Source organism: Peromyscus leucopus, chromosome 7 (assembly GCF_004664715.2).
Source record: "Peromyscus leucopus breed LL Stock chromosome 7, UCI_PerLeu_2.1, whole genome shotgun sequence".
Lineage (NCBI taxonomy): Eukaryota > Metazoa > Chordata > Mammalia > Rodentia > Cricetidae > Peromyscus > Peromyscus leucopus.
Window position 1 is genome coordinate 34,242,588 of NC_051069.1, and position 21,426 is coordinate 34,264,013.

General features: G+C 35.6%; 1 protein-coding gene across 1 annotated transcript; it reads left to right on the forward strand.

Annotated features, from left to right (window-relative positions):
* Positions 1-12,908: 12,908 nt before the first annotated feature.
* Positions 12,909-13,869, forward strand: LOC114687618 (olfactory receptor 145-like). The gene has a single exon (XM_028862209.1). It carries the CDS (start codon positions 12,937-12,939, stop codon positions 13,867-13,869), a length of 933 nt encoding a protein of 310 aa, XP_028718042.1. The 5' UTR covers positions 12,909-12,936.
* The last annotated feature ends 7,557 nt before the right edge of the window (positions 13,870-21,426 follow it).

The following is a 21,426-nucleotide window of genomic DNA, read 5'->3' on the forward strand; positions in this document are numbered from 1 at the left end:
TTTGTTCAGGCCCTGCAGTGTAATGAATTAATATATCATAACTCTGATTAGTGTGTGGAATAATATTTGCCATTAAGAGAATCTATACCTTTCCTGATAACTAATAAAGATAAGATAACGTAGCTGAAGGTACATTAATGGCTACATTATTGCTACTCCTCTCAAATATTGACAGTTTCCCTGTTTTTTTGTATGCTAAACAGGAAGATATGTTAAAAATGTAATTTAAAAAGTATTTCAATGGAGACAATCTTTTTCCTGGCTAGTTTTTATGTAACATTGGCCTAGGCTAGGGTTATCTGGGAAAAGGAAACCTTAGTTGAGAAAATGCATCCATAAGGTTGTTTTGTGGGGCATTTATGTGATTGATGATTGTTGTAACATGGCCTACCCCAGTAGGGGGTGATGCCACTCGTGGGCAGGTTTCCTGAGTTCTATAACGAAATAGGGTCAGCAAGCCAGTGCTCCTCCATGGCGTCTGCTTCAGCTCCTGCCACCAGGTTTCTTCCTTATGGTGCTGCTCTGAATCCCTTTAATGATGGACTGTGTTGTATTGATGCAAACTGAAACTGTAACTATGGTAACCCCCACATGATCTCCACAAACCTGGCTCATCATCATTTTGTCATGATGATGGGGGACAATGTGAGAACCCACCACTTCCTGAAGAATTATTGGAAGTTATTGGCTGCCACGGGGGTCATTTCTTCCAATGGTGTAGCCACTGGGAAGTTTTCCATGTTCTAGTAAACAACCCCTTCCCATGCTCATATGAACAACCGTAAGTAAACTTAGTGAGTCACAAACAAAATTCAAGTCTAGGGGGGAAATACATGAAAACAGGACAGGGACCTATGGGAACAAGAAGGTTTCAGGGGACCTGGAAGTGGAATAAGAGTGGGTGGTGAGGGTGAAAATCACAAGAATAATTTATAAATATATGAAATTGTCAAAGAAGTATCAATCAGAACACTGAAACTATATTTAATCCCCATAGATTTATCACTTCTATCCATACTGTGAAGATATGTGAGCAGATTTAAAGCATATTCTAATGTGTACCTGGATATAGATACTAGCCCACATGGCTAGAATGTAAAAATAATGAGACTTTAATCTGATATCAGAAGGGTTTGTACCTTTGTCAAAATCATAGTATGATTAATCTGAATGTTTTTATTCATTTAATTTAATTAATCACTTAGCTATCCTCTAGAAGTTTCACAGAACACTAATCCTGATGCCATTCCATAAAATTTAAAGTAATATTCTTGATTTGATTTTTACATTTCTGAAATTGTTAAAATTTCAAGAAAAAATCTACATTGATAAAGTGTGTTGATCTACAATTTCTTCTTAATATTACTCTGTAGGGTTTTAGAATTAAAGCAATCCTCTATAACAACAATTGAAATGTTTTATTGGTATTTATTTTTAGATGACATTTTGAAAACTGAAAACATTTGGTAAAATTTACAATCAATTTTTACATGTCTGGAATTTATTTTAATATTAGATAATTTACTAAAAATTGAATTTCTTGAACACAAGTCAACTTAAATTACCTATTTTTTTGAACATTCATACATACACAATATAGTATAGAAACATTGCAAGTCATAGTCCATCCTAAGTGGTCATCTCCAAATATGTGAACATAAGCAACATTAACTGGAAGCATTAACATGAACTATTTATAAATGTCTTTTTATAAATAGTTCATAGTGAAGATGTATCTGTTTCAAAGGTTTTCACATTACATAGTGATAATTTATTCATAGTAACTCATATTTCATTTTATTATTTTATTTAGCTTACAAATAATAAGTTTGTCATTTCCATACATGGACATCATTGTAATTTGCTAACATTCATCCCTTTTGCATTTTTCCCATCTTCTAGGTCACACTAGACCCCTTCCTCTTGTGTTTTTGGGTCCTACAGAACAGAAAACCTGTGTTTATTCTTCTGAGTCTGGTTTATTTTATTAACCCGAAAATCTTCTGTTCTATGCACTCTCCTTCGAATGAATTAATTTTCTTGTTTATGCTTGAAACTCTCTATGATAAGCTCTGTGCAACCCATATTGATTATTTTGATGGAAGTCCAAAAGACTGGGTAGAAGAGGAATCCTAAAGGAGAAGCCAGTGATAGTGCAGTGTTGTGGATCATGGGGTAGTTATATTTCGGAGGAAATTTCAGACTACTATTCTATTACACAGATGTTGGGTAGGCATTCTCCCTATCATTTGATACTTATTTTCTTGATGAAAACACTTCTTGCAGGATTTAAATATATAAAGCAAAATTTAAATAACCTTATATGAGGTAAATGAGAGTGAGCAAGTGAAAGAGGAAGAGAGGGAGACAGAGGGAGACATAGAGAGTAACACATACACACACACACACACACACACACACAGAGAGAGAGAGAGAGAGAGAGAGAGAGAGAGAGAGAGAGAGATTGCAATTAATAGTCTATCCTAAGTGTTCTTCTTCCACAAATACATTAACATAAGAGCACCATAAATGAATTCATTGAGGTGTGTGTGTGTATGTATATGCCTGTGTATGTATGTAACAATGAACAGTAAAAGGTCATGAACTTGAGAGATAGAAAAAAGGAAAAGAGGTGCAAATAATTTAAATAAAATATTCATGTATGAAATTCTAAACATTAAAATAAAATGTTTTGAAATACTTATACATGTATAGAATGTATCTCGGTAATATACATTCCCATTCTTTTCCACAGCTGCCACTGAACAAATGCCCCTGAACCACCCTCTTCCCTTTAAAACAGTTTTTTTTTTAAATGTAAAAACCTAATGAATTGCAAGATTTTCACTATGTAATGTCTTCTTTGTTTCAACTCACATCTGTTGACCTAACATCCATTTTGATGGATATCCTTCTTTTTTTCCCTTTTATTGTATTTTACAATACCTTTCAGTTCTGCATATCAGCCATGGATTCCCTTGTTCTCCCCCGTCCTGCTCCCCTCTCCTTCCCCCCAGACCACCCCCCATTCCCACCTACTACAGGGCAAAGCCTCCCCCGAGTACTAAGATCACCTGGTAGACTCAGTCCAGGCAGGTCTAGTCCCCTCCTCCCAGACTGAGCCAAGCATCCCTGCATAAGCCCCAGGTTTCAAACAGCCAACTCATGCAATGAGCACAGGACCCGGTACCACTGCCTAGATGCCTCCCAAACAGATCAAGCCAATCAACTGTCTCACCTATTCAGAGGGCCTGATCCAGTTGGGGGCCCCTCAGCCTTTGGTTCATAGTTCATGTGTTTCCATTCGTTTGGCTATTTGTCCCTGTGCTTTATCCAACTTTGTTTTCAACAATTCTTGCTCATATACACCCTCCTCTTTCTCGCTAATTAGACTCCCAGAGCTCCACCCGGGGCCTAGACATGGATCTCTGTATCCAGATTCCTCAGTCCTTGGATGGGGTTTCTGGCACAACTATTAGGGTGTTTGGCCATCCCATCACCAGAGTAGGTCAGTTCCAGCTGTCTCTCGACCATTGCCAGCAGTCTGTTGTGGGGGGCATCTTTGTGGATTTCTGTGGGCCTCTCTAGCACTTTGTTTCTTCCTTTTCTCATGTGGTCTTCATTGACCATGGTCTCCTATTCCTTGTTCTCTCTCTCTGTTCTTGATCCAACTGGGATCTCCCGCTCCCACAGGCTCTCTTTCCCTTGACCTTCACCCTTCATTACTCCCACTCATGTCCAGGTTGTTCATGTAGATCTCAGCCATTTCTCCGTCATTGGGAGATCCTTGTGTCTTTCTTGGGGTCCTGTTTTCCAGGTAGCCTCCCTGGTGATGTGAGTAGCAGTCCAGTCATCCTTGTTCCACCTCTAGTATCCTCCTATGAGTGAGTACATATCATATTCGTCTTTCTGAGTCTGGGTTACCTCACTCAGGATGATTTTTTCTAGATCCATCCATTTGCCTGCAAACCTCATTGTGTCATTGTTTTTCGCTGATGAGTAGTATTCCATTGTGTATATGTGCCACAATTTATTTATCCATTCTTCAGTTGAAGGGCATCTAGGTTGTTTCCAGGTTTTCACTATTATAAACAATGCTGATATGAACATAGCTGAGCAACTGCTCTTGTGGTATGATTGAGCATTTCTTGGGTATATGCCCAAGAGTGGTATAGCTGGATCTTGGGGAGATTGATTCCCAATTTTCTAAGAAAGCTCCATATTGATTTCCAAAGTGGTTGTACAAGCTTGCATTCCCACCAGCAGTGGAGGAGAGTTCCCATTGTTCCACATCCTCTCCAGTATAAAGTATCTTCAGTGTTTTTTTTATCTTAGCCATTCTGACAGGCGTAAGGTGGTATCACAGAGTTGTTTTGATTTGCATTTCCATGATGATTAGGGATGTTGAGCAATTCCTTAAATGTCTTTCGCCATTTGAGTTTCCTCTGTTGAGAATTCTCTGTTTGGTTCTATAGCCAATTTCTCCATTGGACTGTTGGTTGTTTTGATGTCTAATTTCTTGAGTTCCTTATATATTCTGGATATCAGTCCTCTGTCAGATGTGGGGTTGGTGAAGTCCCATTCTGTAGGCTGTTGCTTTGCCTTGTTGACCATATCCTTTGCTCTACAAAAGCTTCTCAGTTTCAAGAGGTCCCATTGATTGATTGTTTCTCTCAGTGTCTGTGCTACTGGTGTTTTATTTAGGAAGTGATCTCCTATGCCAATGCATTCAAGACTACTTCCTACTTTCTCTTCTAGCAGGTTCAGTGTAGCTGGATTTATGTTGAGGTCCTTGATCCACTTGGACTTAAGTTTTGTGCACGGTGACAAATATGGATCTATTTGCAGCCTTCTACATGTTGATATCCAGTTATGCCAGCAGCATTTGTTGAAGATGCTTTCTTTTTTCCATTGCACACTTTTGACTTCTTTGTCAAAAATTATATGTTCATAGGTGTGTGGATTAATGTCAGGGTCTTCAATTCGATTCCATTGGTTCACATGTCGGTTTTTATGCCAATACCATGCTGTTTTTATTACTGTAGCTCTATAGTAAAGCTTGAAGGCAGGGATCGTGATACCTCCAGAGGTTGTTTTATTGTACAGGATTCTTTGAGCTATCCTGGGTTTTTTGTTTTTCCATATGAAGTTGAGTATTATTCTTTCCAGGTCTGTGAAGAATTGTGTTGATATTTTGATGGGAATTGCATTGAATCTGTAAATTCCTTTTGCTAAAATTGCCTTTTTTCCTATGTTGGTCCTGCCTATCCATGAGCATGGGAGATCTTTCCATTTTCTGACATCTTCTTCAATTTCTTTTTTCAGGGACTTAAACTTCTTGTCATATAGGTCCTTCACTTGCTTGGTTAGTGTTACCCCAAGGTATTTTATGTCATTTGTGTCTATTGTAAAGGGTGATGTATCTCTGATTTCTTTCTCAGCTTCTTTGTACATTGTATATAGGAGGTATAAGCTTTATCATTTCCTTGGTGGAATCTTTGTGGTCACTCAAGTATACTATCATGTCATCTGCAAATAGGGAAAGATTGACTTCTTCCTTTCCAATTTGTATACCCTTAATCTCCTTATGTTGTCTTATTGCTCTGGCTAGAACTTCAAGTACTATATTGAATAAGTATGGGGAGAACAGACAGCCTTGACTCGTTCCTAATTTCAGTGGAATTTCTTTGAGTTTCTCTCCATTTAATTTGATGTTGGCTGTTGGCTTGCTGTAAATTGCCTTTATTATGTTTAGGTATGTTCCCTGTATTCCTGATTGCTCCAAGACTTTTATCATGAAGGGGTGTTGGATTTTGTCAAATGCCTTTTCTGCATCTAGGGAGATGATCATGTGATGTTTTTCTTTGAGTTTGTTTATATGGTGTATTATATTGATGGACTTTCGTATGTTGAACCACCCTTGCATCCCTGGGATGAAGCCTACTTGATCATGGTGGATAACTGTTTTGATGTGTTCTTGGAGTCTGTTTGCCAATATTTTATTGAGTATTTTTGCATCAATGTTCATGAGGGAGATCATACGTAGTTCTCTTTCTTTGTTGTATCCTTGTTTGGTTTAGAATTCAGGGTAATTGTAACCTCATAGAAGGAATTTGGTAATGTTCCTTCTGTTTCTATTATGTGGAACAATTTAGAGAATATTGGCATTAACTCTTCTTTGTAGATCTGAAAGAATTCTGCACTGAAACCATCTGGTCCTGGGCTTTTTCTGGTTGGGAAACTTTTAATGACTGTTTCTATTTTCTTAGGGGTTATTGAACTATTTAAATAGTTTATCTGGTCTTGACTTAACTTAGGTATGTGGTTACTATCCAGAATATTGTCCATTTCTTTTAGGTTTTCCAGTTTTGTGGAGTAGAGGTTTTTGAAATATGACCTGATAATTCTCTGGATTTCCTGAATGTCTGTTGTTTTGTCCCTCTTTTCATTTCTGATTTTGTTGATTTGAATTCTCTCTCTCTGTCTTTTGGTTAGTTTGGATAAGGGCTCGTCTATCTTGTTGATTTTCTCAAAGAATCAACTCTTTGTTTCATTATTTTTTTTGTATTGTTCTCTTAGTTTCTATTTTATTGATTTCACCTCTCACTTGGATAATTTCCTGATGTCTATTCTTCCTGGGAGACTTTGCTTCTTCTTATTCTAGAGTTTTCAGGTGTGCTGTTAAGTCACTAGTGTGAGATTTCTCCAACTTCTTTATGTGGGCATTTAGTGCTATGAATTTCCCTCTTAGCACTGCTTTCATAGTGTCTAATAAGTTTGGGTATGTGGTGTCTGCATTTTCATTGATCTCTAGGAAGTCTTTAATTTCTTCTTTATTTCTTCCTTAACCCATTGGTGATTCAGTTGAGCATTATTCAGTTTCCATGAGATTGTAGGTTTTCTGTAGTTTTTGTTGTTATTGAAATCTAACTTTAAACCATGGTGGTCTGATAGAACACAGAAGGTTATTCCAATTGTTTTGTATCTGTTGATATTTGCTTTGTGGCCAAGTATGTTGTCGATTTTAGAGAAAGTTCCATGGGGTGCTCAGAAGAAGGTATATTCTTTCTTGTTAAGTTGGAATGTTCTGTAGATATCTATTAGGTCCAATTGGGTCATGACATCAGTTAAGTCCTTTATTTCTCTGTTAAGTTTCAATTTGGGAGATCTGTCCAGTGGTGAAAGTGGGGTTTTGAGATCTCCCACTATTAATGTGTGCGGTTTTATGTGTGGTTTAAGCGTTATTAATGTTTCTTTTACATATGTGGATGCCCTTGTGTTTGGGGCATAACTGTTCAGAATTTAAACTTCATCTTGTTGGATCTTTCCTGTAATGAGTATGTAATGCCTTTATTTATCTCTTTTGATTGATTTTAGTTTGTAGTCTACTTTGCTGGATATCAGGATAGCTACACCTGCTTGTTTCTTAAGACCATTTGATTGGAAAGTCTTTTCCTAGCCTTTTACTCTTAGGAAGTGTCTGTTTTTTAATTCGAGATGTGTTTCTTGTATGCAGCAGAAAGATGGGTCCTGCTTTGGTATCCATTACTAGGTAATATGAAGACCTCCCATGCTCATGGATTGGTAGTTTTAATATTGTGAAAGTGGTCATCATAACAAAAACAATCTACAAATTCATTAAAATCTTCATCAAAATCAAATTGCAATTCTTCATAGAAATTGATAACACATGAGCATCCTTCCCATATATATACTTATATAAAATAACTTAAATGAATATTGGCTTGGATTTTGGGTAGAATTTATATTGATTTCTGAATTGGCCTTGAATAAATTTTGGCAATTTTGTGTAATTTACACAAAGAGGTGATTATTATAAAATAAAAATATCTATAAACTCTGAAGTTTTGAAGTTTGCCTTGTTCTAGAATAGTAAATATTCACTTAAGAGATAAATGGTTATGTGAAAATAGATAAGCACACCTTTGTCATAAGTGTGTAAATTCCCCCTTAAAAAGCTGAAGAGATTAATCTACATTTCAGAAAACTGATTTGGAGCTGAGAGAATGGATGAGTGAGTAAATAAATAACTTACTGTAAAAGTGTGAGGACCTGAGGTCACATCACCAGAATCCATATATAGCTGGATATGCCAGCTGAAAATGTTATCTCAACTTTCCTAAGGTAAGAGTGTAGGAGAGGAGAAGAGAGGAGAGGACAGGACAGGATTTATTGGAACTGAATAGGCCATTAGCATGGGACACCTATCAGTGATCAACAAGGAACCCTATCCCTACAAAAGATTGGAAATGGAATACTGACACCCATATACAAATATTTCTATAGGTACTTTGTGATGTGTGTGTGTGTGTGTGTGTGTGTGTTGTGCTATTTGATGCAATATCCTGTATTCTAATGTAATGTCTTTTAATTTTATTCTATTTTGTGATCTTTGCATTCTTGGTAGTGCTTTATTGATAATTCTCTTGTTTTCTTTTTCTGTCCCTATAAGTTCATACTTCTAATATTTGCCTAATGGTTACATTTCTACCATTGCTTGGTTATATATTTATATCTTGTATAACTTCTTGATGAAATGATAATGTTGTCACAATGTAATTTTTCATTCTCTTATTTCAAAGTCTTTGATTTAAACTCTACTTTGTTAGCTAATACTATAGCTGTTGATGGTCCCATTTGTTTTGACTTTCATTCTATATGTGTCCCTAAAATTGAGGTGAGTCTCTTTTATGGAGATATAACACCTCTTGGTCATGGCATTTGGATAATTTCATCTTTCTTATTTGAGGTATCAATGACTTTAATTTAGTATTTTATTGAAAGGTACAGTATTTATCTATGAGTGATATTTGACTGTCTTTGGGTTGTGTTGCATAATTTTGTTTCTTGTAGTCTAATCCATTTCTCTGTTGATTTTGTGCTATAATGCAGTTTGAAACTCTGTTTTCCATTAACCATCTTCTATTTATTTAATTTGTGCTTACCATGAGTGTAGTGGGTAGCTGTTCCAGTGTTGACCTGGAGGTACTACCCCCAATGAGGCTTCCAGTAACTGTCATGCCTACGAGGCAGTGCCAAGACAGGAGCCCTTACAACCTGAGATCTGGATGTGCACACTCTCTCAGTTCCTGGATACAGGACACTGGAGGTAGACCAAGCAGAGTTCTCAGGGGAACACTGCTGGACTGCATCTCACCTCTCCTGGACCCTGTAGCCTATCCCTTTACTTGTAAGCTGCCCCACAAAATAACCCCCTCCCTTTTTAACTATGTGCAATTGCCTTAATACTTCCACCAATACATGAGATTCAACAATATATCAAAAAAGTCTGTTTCAATAATGAAAAGCTTAGCTTTGACTTCATTTGATCTTACTACTTTTGTAAAACTTAATGTAAGCCAAAATAAGTACTCTGAAGCAGTTCATTAAATAATTTAGTTATCAAGCCGGGCGGTGGTGGCACACGCCTTTAATCCCAGCACTCAGGAGGCAGAGCCAGGCGGATCTCTGTGAGTTTGAGGCCAGCCTGGACTACCAGGAGAGGCGCAAAGCTACACAGAGAAACCCTGTCTCGAAAACCAAAAAAAAAAAAAAAAAAAAATTAGTTATCAAGTTGAAAGTTTACAAATGATCCTAAAGCCACTGTGGCTTGATGTGTTATATACCAGATGCTGAAATATAATAAGTTTTAAAAGGGTTGAATCCATATGGTGAACATTTGAAAAGAAGATTTCTTGTTTGGGTTTGAGTGTCTGGACCATCAGGTTGCGTGTGTTCTAGAAACAGACATACTCTTAGTCCATATAAATACAGTTTACTTGGAGTCTTTCTACACTCATATTTGGACCCAAACATCTTCACCACCAGCGATCAACTTCTATTGTCCACAAATTCAAAATTACACATTCTCTGGATTTTTGCAGACACATTTTGGTAATTTCTATTACAGTGTAAAGACAACCACTGGATTCTATTTTTAGTTTTAATATATTTCTTCCCAGTTGAGTTTTGGGGGTACATGTTATCTGTATCTAGCCCAGGATTTGCTGGAAGTTTCTTATGTGTCTGAAATTAAAATTCCATCAGTCAGAACTACAGAAACCTGTCAGGACCCCTGGCCTGGTTTAACTTTTAATAGATTTAATAAGATATTCTATGATATTGAAAGAACATGGATGCCTATATGTAGCCACAAAGCAACCAGGAGCATCCCAGTTTAGAAACAAAAATAAATCACGGTCACAAGGTAGAGTGACAATATAACAATTATTGTTTCTTCTGAAACTGAAACTATATTACCAGATATATGTCCAAATTAATTTCACCAAAAAACATAAAACAAGGGTATCCTCTATTTCAAATATTTGTTTAGACAAGGTGAAAAACTGATGTGTGTGCATTTCCAACATGTTATTCTGAGTCCAGTAATCTCAGTAATAATTATACTCTACTGTATACATGGAATTTAAATACCCTTTCAATTTATTTTATTTTCAATATATGAAGAGTACATATGAAATCCTTCCATAAATTCATAAGCACTGGTACTCACAGGTGAGATTTTCTATTTTTAGTTTATAGGACTTTACTTTTTCCATTTTTTCATTTCCTTTCCTAAATTAATCACAACATATATCTGATGAAGGGTATACTTTATTTATCATCCCTGTTTTATAAGTAGACACTGGGTAGAGAAATGTTAACTAATAATTACCACCTATTGTATTAAGGATTCAATTTCAGAGAGTCCAACTCTTCCTTCCACAATTTTCTATGAAAAATATAAAAAAATGCTAACCTATATTGTTAAATATTGTGTTTAATGATTATGACAGTTTGATATTTATGTGTTAGTTCCAAGAAACATTAAAAGCAGAATGTATGCAACACTTAAAAAATAATTTTAGAGAGATGGGGAAGGGAATTGAATGTTTAAACTCTGGTATAATATCCATGAGGACTTAGGATTAATGCCTAGATCAGAAAACAAAAATAACACAAATAAAAATGATTTTGGAGAAGTGCCAGGGGAGATTATAACAGAAGTATTACAATATTCCTTCAACAACTTTTGTGGAATACTAAGAAAGTCATGGGGTCGATTCTGTGCAACTTTACTGTGACAATGCGGGATAAGAGAATGAAACAAACAATGGATTTCTTCAAAGAAGGTGATTAGGAGAAGGGAATTTAATTTTGGCTCAAGTACTGAGAATACACAATCCCAAAAGACCAGGACAGGCATTGATTGAATCTCCAAGGCACTAAAGGTACACATTGGTCTTGCATGTATAAGCCATCACTTCAGTCCTTTTTAATATCTGTCTTCAGACCCCTGCAAGAGCCCAAGAAATCATCTGGAGTATTCTGAGTGCATTATAAAATGAAACCCATAAGAAAATGGAGTTTCAAGTGGCAGACATGATAAAAAAAAATTGGTTCCTTTTCCTCTTGTTGTTTTACTGGATTAAGAAGTAGTATTACAACCTGTGCACCATAATTCAGAAAGGTGTCTGGGGAATGCCTGAAAATAACTTATTAAGCATGGTAATAGAATCAAAGCAATCAAAGATTCAGGACCCAATATTGGTGTTCTAAGACAAAAACAGTAAGTAATAATGACAATGAGTCCATGTTTTTTTCTTTTCTAAATGGGGTAACTTTTAAAATCTATTGACATTAATATATTAATTTTTATTTAACTTTTTTGTTGAATTACTACTAATGTGCAAATAGTATATATGTCATAAAATTCTTGATACTTTGATCAAGAAATTGCATTGTTGAAATGACCCAATGATGAAGTTAATTTGTCTACACACTTTACATTTGTGTGTTTTGTGCAGATAGTTGTATATATATATATATATATATATATATATATATATATATATATATATATGTATATATAAATATGATAATATAATGTCATTTTAAATCAAACAGAGATATAAAATGTAGTATTAACTTGTTTATCATTGCTGAACATTTGAAATCAAGAACCTTTTTTTGTTTCATAATTGAATATTCTTCAACTTGGCCAAACCTCACCTGTTTTACTCTCCTATAGTTTCCAACAACCAACACCTTTCTTTCTCCTCCTGAGAATGTGACCATTACAAATTTCACATGCAAGGAAGATTATGTAGATTTTCTCCTGAATTACATTGCCTTTTCTGTTTGCATAGTAACTTCAGCTTGAGATCAGTCCAAGGATTTATGTTGTGCTTCTTTCTCTTTGTTTAGGGCAGGCTTATGATTCAAGTAAATTTCAAAGAAAAATGCGTAAGAAGGGTGAATTGACACCATCCAGAGATCCATTAAATATTTAAGTTGCAGTGTTTTCATTTAGTAACCTACCTCTCCATGAAAAATTTAAAATTCCTTGAGACCATGAATGTTTCTGAGTACCTCAACTATTCCTAGATTCTGGATCTTCTATTTTGTGTGGAAACAATACTCATGATTTTCACTCCATAGAACGCAAACTGGTATCATTAGGAGGTTGCTATACCTTCCTTCTACATCCTAAAGGGATAAGGATATAGAGAATAAGGAGATGAACATTTCTGTCCTGTTCCATTCCAAGGTATTTTCTCTAGATTTTTCTAGCAGTCATTGTAGAATAGTCTACTTGTGATATTGTGTGTGTGTGTTTCCGTGTGTGTGATTGTGTATGTAGAGTGGGAGGTGTCACTGTAGAACAGGCTACCTTACACTCACAGAGGTCTATCTGCCTTTGTTTCTCAAGAGCTAGGGTTAAAGACAGGCATTATATTCATTTCATAGGGAAGAATTCCACTTTGTATCATGTAACATCTTAGGTGGGTACACTGTTTTCAAGTGGGTCATGCATTCCCAGGACATTCCTCAAGATTATCAGAGAGGGTTGTCAGTTGTGCTTCTTCCTATAATTTTGCCATTTTTGTCTCCCCAGATTTTCTTGGCAAAGCAATGGCTGTGGCAAATGGCTCATTAGTGATGGAATTCATACTCTTGGGGATAACAGGAGAGCCTGACCTCCAAGTACCCCTCTTCTTACTCTTTCTAGTAATATATCTGGTAACCACATTAGGAAATTTGACCTTGATCATTCTAATGGTGCTGAACTCTCACCTTCACACCCCCATGTACTTTTTCCTCTTTAACTTGTCCCTCATAGACCTCTGCTATTCTTCAGTGATTATACCCAAAATGCTGATGAACTTCTTAGTAAAGAAGAATTTTATCTCTTACACGGGGTGCCTGACTCAGCTCTACATTTTTTGCTTTTTTGGCATTTCTGAATGTTACATGCTGACAGCAATGGCCTATGATCGCTACGTGGCTATCTGCAATCCACTCTTGTATAACATTGCTATGTCCCCTAAGGTGTGCTTCTATCTTATGCTTGGATCATATTTGATGGGATTTTCTGGAGCCACAATCCACACTGGTTTCATGCTTCGACTGACCTTCTGTGATGTGAACACCATCAACCATTACTTCTGTGACATCCGCCCTTTACTGCAGCTCTCCTGTACCAGCACTTATGTCAATGAGATAGAGCTGCTCATTGTAGCAGGTATAGACATCATTGTGCCCACAGTCATCATCTTTACCTCTTATGGCTTCATCCTTTCCAACATTCTCAAAATAAATTCTACTGAAGGCAGGTCCAAAGCCTTCAGCACTTGTAGCTCCCACATAATTGCTGTTTCTCTGTTCTTTGGATCATGTGCATTTATGTACTTAAAACCCTCCTCAGCTGGGTCTATGGATCAGGCAAAAATATCTTCTGTCTTTTATAATATTGTGGTCCCCATGATGAACCCATTAATCTACAGCCTTAGGAACAAAGATGTTAAAATTGCTCTGAAAAATACTCTAACCAAAAGAAAGTTTTAGTTAGAACTTGCTATTTTTTTACCTGTAGGAATACCACCAAGAGTTAGTGTGTATTGGTCAATTTATTTTCCTATATTCCTCATTGTATTGTTTTGTTTTTTCCTACCATGGAGAGGAGAATTTGTAAAATTGTTTTATTTTCTGTAGGTTTTCTTTGTTCTCCACCATTGGGAAATTATTTTCCTTCAAGATTTTAGCAATTTGAGAGTAGCAGTAAGTAAATAACTTTCCCCCTTTCATTGCTACATTCTCAAAAGCACTGATGGTTCTAACAAGCCCTAAAAGAGATTACATAAGTAACAAATGCCCACATATCTTCTAGCAGTGCAGTTCTTATTTGTCATTCTTTCTTTAGTTGTGAGTCAAATAGTCTGTCTCTGCTCCTGTCTTCCTTTCTTAGATGACCATATGTCATTTTGATACAACAGTCCTCCATGATCACATTCTTTCACCATTGGCTATTAAATATAACCCACATCACAGCTATGATACAATGCACTTAAATTTCTTTTTTTGTCAGTAATTATGCATTTATTTTGTAAAGACAAACTTAAAATATTTAGCTGTTTTTTTCTTTTAGTTTTTTTTTGTTTTGTTTTGTTTTGTTTTGTTTTGTTTTGTGTGTGTGTATGTATATATGTATTCAAATGAGACTATTAATGACCTGGAAGGAACCCTTTAAATGTCTCGATTACTGAAGTGGAAGGAATCACCATTTTCTAAAAAAAAAAAAATGGACATTTTAAACATAAAATTTCAAATTACTTCCAGTCACAAAAAGCCAAGATTGGATGCCAATAGAGCCTTCATAGTGAATTTTAAGGTACTAACAATTTCCTTCCTTTTTGCTCTTCTTAATATTTCTAATATTCAAAATTCAAAATCCATGTTCTCCATTCATTAGAAGAAGTATGCTGTAAATGTCCTGTTGCTCGGTCACTTTAAACTGAAGATGAGGTTGGAAAGGGAGTGCCATTGGCAGGGGGCTTATAGGCCTGAAAACCTGACTAAACCCTCTCCCCCGAAAAAGCTAAGTGTGATGGAAGACATTTCTAATGCCAGGACTGGACGGTTAGAGATGGGCAGATCCTTAAGCTCACTAGAGTTCAACATCAGGTTTATTTCCTTTGACACCATTTAGCTTGCTGTTTCAGATAATATATCTCTTTGACCAGGAACTCAATGATTAAAGGCACGCACGAACACACTTGTACACACATGCAAATAACAAAAAAGATATACAAATAAATTAATAAGCTTTAAAGACGATGTCACGAAACAATTTCGAATAGGCAACAAAAGCTCTGACAAATATCTTTTTGAGGTATTCCTGAGGTTTGGGTTTGGGGTGCTATTGTATGACAACAGCCTTTAACTGTTTAAATTTTCAAGTATTCCTTGATGGTAAGAGCAAATAACACTGGTTTCACTGTGCTTAAGTCTCTCCCTTCAAAGATGTTTCCAAATGTAATCGCCAGTATAAGGTACTATATGAGTGCCTTTAAGATAAGATCAGTCAAGGCAGCTGTTGTCCTGGTCACACTGGCGAAGCTCTCGCAGAACTGGAGAGCTCATTTGTATGGACATGGAATCCTTACAAAAGACTACACTTATCCCTCTACTGCTCATTTGCCTCCTGGTGTCGTGACTTTTGCTCTCAGCCTCTATGTCTTCTTCTGACATAAGATGCTGCTTCAGGAAGGCCCAGACCACGTTCAGACAACTTGACTGTGGACTGTGTGACACTGAGAACTGTGAGCTGCTGCCTTCTTGATTATTTCATCTATGGAATGCTGATAGAGCAACAAATTGTGGAATTGTATGTATTATAGACAATACTATTATAAATTACGTAATATCTTGCAGTGACAATTTTTTTTAGTGCATTTTCTGAGTCATACCTGCTGTTAAGAAAGTTACATCTATGCAGAGTTGTATAGCTTGGTGCTCTTGTGGAACTCCTAACAGTGGGAACAGTGCCTATCTCCAACTCTCTTACTGGCCTTTGGGACTCTATTCCTCATACTGGGTTGCCTTTCCCAGCTTTAATACATGGTGGGGGGGTACTTAGTCTTACTGTAGCTTGATATGCCATGTTTTGTTGATACTTGTGGGAGAACTGCCCTTTACTGAATAGAAACGGAGGGGGAGTGAATTGGGGTAGGAACAGATGGGTAGAGATGGGACGAGGGACTGGGAGGAGAGGAGGTAGGAGAAACTGCAGCCAGGATGTAAACCAAATAAATTATAAATAAATTAATTAATTAATTAAAAAAAGAGAGTTACATATTCATTCCTTTGCATCATAGCTGTCATTTATTACCTGCTCTATTGCCAAGGATAGAAATGTAGCCCTTGTGAGTACCGTGTCTATATAATTTTGTGTCAGGGAGATATCAGCTTTATGTGATGATTGTGATTTTTTTATATACCCACTGTAGAAGACTTTTAGTTAAATAACAAACATCTGATAAAATTACCAACAATATTATCTATGACTACAGTGTCTTTTATGGAAGATATTTTACTAAATGATAACTTCCTCCCAGAGAAAGACATTTTAATTTACTAATCAAGACAGCCATGTTTATGTTTATAGTTGATAGGTTGTATGCAATTAATCTGTTTAGTGATTTTTCAAGTTTATCATTTATCCATAGTCATACTTTTTTATTTGTATTATTTATGTATCAAACAACATAATGGCTTAAATAACTTAATTTTCATAAATATGTATCACTGCACTTGCCTCCTGCTAATTAGCATTGTCCCCACAAATACTCATCCATCTTCTTTGATGTCATGGAATTTTAATGTACAAATATATAGATACATATATATTTAATATTAGATTCTGCAAATGAGGAGAAACATGCTATTTGTGTTTTTTCGTTACATTATACTCCACTTCTCCTCTGCCCCCAACCCATTAGTTTTCTTTGTCTGTCATATATTATTTCTTTCAGTTTCATGTCATATATATTTAGGTCTAGATCCTGAACGTCACAGAAATATGTGCAATTTGTCTTTCTGAACTTCATTTATTTAATGTAACCAGAGGATCTTCAGGTCTATTTATTTTCCTACACCTAACACAGTGTTCTTTGTTACAGGTTAATTAGCTCCACTGAGTTTATAAATAAATTTTCTGCAATTATTAATCAGTGATGGGCATCTAGGCATGTTCAATTCGTTGATTGTTATAACTAGTCCTATAATAAACTTGGATGTACAAAGGGCTCTGTGGGGTACTGTCTTTGATTCTTCTGAGTACAATACAAAATATTATGTCCCTAGAGGCTTATATTAATTAAACTGCTCAACCATTAGCTGAGGCTTACAACTGACTAGCTCTTACACTTAAGTTCAGCGCATTTCTGTTAATCAATGCATTGCCACGCATTCCATGGCTTTATCTGTGTGCCATTACATGCTGCTCCCTAGATGGCAGGCTGGCATCTCCTGATTCAGCCTTCCTCTTCCCAAAATTTTCCTCATCTGCTTACCCTGCCTATACTTCCTGCCTCGCTACTGGCCAATCAGAGCTTTATTAAATCAGCTTACAAGAGAATTATCCCACAACATTTCCTTTTTTTTTTGTCTAATCAAAAAGGAAGGTCTTAACTTTTACATAGTTAAATTATATATAACAAACAGTTATCAAGCAAGAATCATAGTTACAATATCTAGTCTATATGTATTTGGCAAAACTAAAGAAAATATTGTAACTGTCCTATATTTGTGAGTCTAAATTTTCATATCTAATTTACTTTTATCATAACCAAAGAAAACCATAATTATAACTATCTAGTCTTTAACTACATCAAAGACATCAGAGGTATATAATATTACTCAAGTAAGCAGAAAGAGCATTGTAAGCAACTTCCAAAAATCTAGAATCACAGAGACAGCTGGCTGCCTGGACAGTCACTCAAAGTTCTTCTGCAATGTTGGGGCATCTATTCTTCAGCCTACAGGCTTAGATTTTCTCAGTTTTTCCCCTGTGTCCTGTAGAATATCTGACAATTTCCTCTTCAAAGTAGAAAACTGAAGGACCATCTCACCTTGCAAAGTTCAGTGTTCACCTTCCCATGGGTCCTGCATGTTTAGTCAATATATCATTTTGTCAAACAGTCCAGGGAAGAACAGTTTCTTGCCCAAATGGCTATTTTTGCCAAGAAGATAAACTCCCTATGGAGTGTCTTCAATGCTCATATTTCTCTTTGAAATAAATACGTACAGCCAGGAGCAGATGTGTCTCACTGTTCAGAAAGTCTAAGTTTTTAAAACATTTTAAAAGCCATATTCTGTAGGTCTTTGAAGTGTTTGATGATTATAACTCTAATTGAAATATATATCTATGTATACCTAGAAAACTTCACATGATTATAAATTTGATTATCATAGATGACTTATTATTAATCTGTATTTCTCAACTATACACTACAATTTTAAATGAGTTGCACAAACAAAATATTTTAAACAAGAGTAGAAATATACATACAGTACAAAAAAATTAACTTTAAATTTGTATCAATAAACTAAAATCTATACCAATGTAAAACATTCATCTTATTTTTTATATCATATCCTCCTTTCTTCTTTTAGAAAGAGATTGACTATAACCAATAACAATTTGTAACCAATAACCAAAACAAAATCAAACATCTATTGGGGAATGTGGGCAGAGTTTTCTAGGCTACTTCCTGCTGATAGGGGGCACTGGTAATCTTATGGGGACATTAAGAAGATTTTAGGATTATGGTCAAGACCTTATTGTAGTAGCTTGTGAAGTTGTATTCTCTGAGCCATTTGCCTTGAAGCTGATTTTGGATGTTGGATGATTTGGGCCTTGGTGTCATTGGAGATCTTTCAGGGGGTCTTGGCTGGTCAAACCATATTAGTCTGGAAGCAATCCACAGGTTCTTATCTTCTGTGGAAACAAAAGCAGAACCACTTTTCCAAAGCAACATATCCTTAGACATAGATTTTGAAATCAAGATATCTTAATATATATATATATATATATACATGTATATATATAAATACATGTGTGTATATATATACATGTATATATATAAATACATGTGTGTATATATATATATATATATATATATATATATATATATATATTTAACTCAGCAGCTTTTACAGTCAAATGTATCCTGCAGTTAAAAATCCCAAAGACAATATAATCCAGACTCTCTGTGTAATATCCAACTTTACATGGCTTATTTTCTATATTACCTTACTGTATCTTTAAAGACTTTATTTTTTAAAACTCTGTTTTTGTGTAGTTGCCTACATTTATTTTTTTCTGTCTTTCAAGCTTACATACATTTTTATATAATATAAACCATTTAAAGTCTTATTCCATCTGAATCTTTCTTATTGTGATTAAACTGCATTTGTTAGTACTTAAGCAGCAGCCTTGGCTGCTGACCCCACCCATCTCAGCTTTTTAACCTGGTGGAGACAATGAACCAGCAGCACTGGGAGCCACTGGGTCTATGCTTCCATCTAGCAGTGTGTAGCCCAGAACTTCTTTTATTTTCTTTTTTTAAACCTTTCTTTTATTTTTCTTTTCTTTTTTTTTCAGTAGTAGTAAAAGCTATATCTACCTTGCACCATGTTGCATGGCTTGCAGAAACCTCTGTGTAACTCAGCAAAAATCTGACATGCTATAGCTCTATTCTGCATTCTGTGAACCTGCCACATCCAGGGGACACATAATTGTACCTAGGCTCACCATGAGCGACATGAACTAAGAAGGTGCTCTTAGCTACATTTATAATGTCTTCCTAAGTTCTCTCAGGTTTTGGTGGACACTCTTGCCTTGTGTCTATAGCTGTAAGTTTTCCTGTGTTCTACCCATTCTGCAGCCACTCAGACCCAAGTAAACACAGAGAGGCTTATATTAATTAAAACTGCTCAGCCATTGGCTCAGGCTTAGAACTGACTACCTATCACACTTAAACTCAGCCCATTTCTGTTAATCTATATGTTGCTATATGTTCCATGGCTTTACCTATGTGCCATTACATGATGCTCCCTGAATGGCAGGCTGACGTCTTCTAATCAGCCTTCTTCTTCCCACAATTTTCCTCATCCGCTTACCCCACCTATACTTCCTGGTTGGCTATTGATTTTATTAAATCAGTTTATAAGAGCATTATCCCACAGCACTATCTTTTTAGGTTTTTCATTGGATATTTAGAGTCTTTCATGTTTTAAAACTAATTTTAGGAATTTTCTATTTCTGTGAAAATATTATTGAGATTTTGATATTTATAATGAATCTGCATATCTTTATTGATAATATAGACATTTGAAGATATTAATTATTCTAATCCTTGAGCATTAGTCTTCCCATCCTCTAGTATTTTATTCATAAATTTAAGTCCCAATTACAGGGTGCTCAGGTCCTCACTTAGGTTTATTTCTAGGTAATTCTAAAGTTGATATGAATAGGAAACGTAGAGTCCTCAGGTCTTCACTTGGGTTTATTCTTAGACATTTCTGAAGTTGATATGAACGGAAAATATTTCCTAATTTCTTTATTGGTAATTAAGTTTCTTATTTGTATATAGAAAAGAATATTACTTTGGGATGATAAGTTTTTATGCAGTTACATCCCTGAAATGAGTTATCAGTTCTACAAGTTTTCCAGAGATGTTTGTAAGTTCTTTTATATAGGGTGGCATGATCTGAGATAATTTGACTTTTTAAAATAAAGATTTAAACATTATTTATATGTGTGTGTATTTGTATATGGTTGTGCAACTCCACTGAGGAGAGAAAACCCCTGAAACTGGAGTTACAGATAGTTGTGCTTTTAAAAATTTATATTTATTTTTGACTCATGATTACCATGAGGATTAAAGAAAATATTTTACAGGAATCTATTTCACCAGAAGAATTTATCATAAATTAAACTTTCAATGCCAATTAAAATAGCATGGGCATTTTATGTGTATGTATTGTGTACATGTAGACACATATATGTGAATGCACATGTATACGTGTACATTTGTATGTGGAAGCTTGAACTAATGTCTGGTATCTTCATTGTTGTGGTCTTTCTTTGCTTTATTTATTGAGTCAAGGTTGCTGAACTGAAACCAAAGCTCATCCATATAGGATCTTGCTTTGAGGATAACCTGCTTCTGAAACCAGTCTCATTTTACAGATTCTTCATGATCTTCATTCAGTTAAAATTTGTCAGAGCCACACTTGACCACAAAGTAGATGCCATCAAAATGGTATAGTAACTTTTTCTGTAAATTCCAAAAGTAAGAAAAGTCTATAATATACTTGTTTCTCAAAGCAAATACCTTAGGCACATCTTTCACACAATGGCTCCTTGTTAAAGCAGGCTTTCGTATTGAGAAAGGCAGAGTACTTCTTCTCAAGTAGTAGCCTAAAATACAGCTCCCAAATTAGTTAATTTCAGTCAGCATTTTTATTTTGCATGTTTCCCTGTGCATTTTCCCTAGTGACATTAACCACATTTTCCCTTCTAATAACCCTCCCCTCCACCTCACTGAGAGGAAAACT

Excerpts from the sequence above, each read along its gene's own strand:
- LOC114687618 (XM_028862209.1), top strand. The coding sequence starts at position 12,937 with ATGGCTGTGGCAAATGGCTCATTAGTGATGGAATTCATACTCTTGGGG.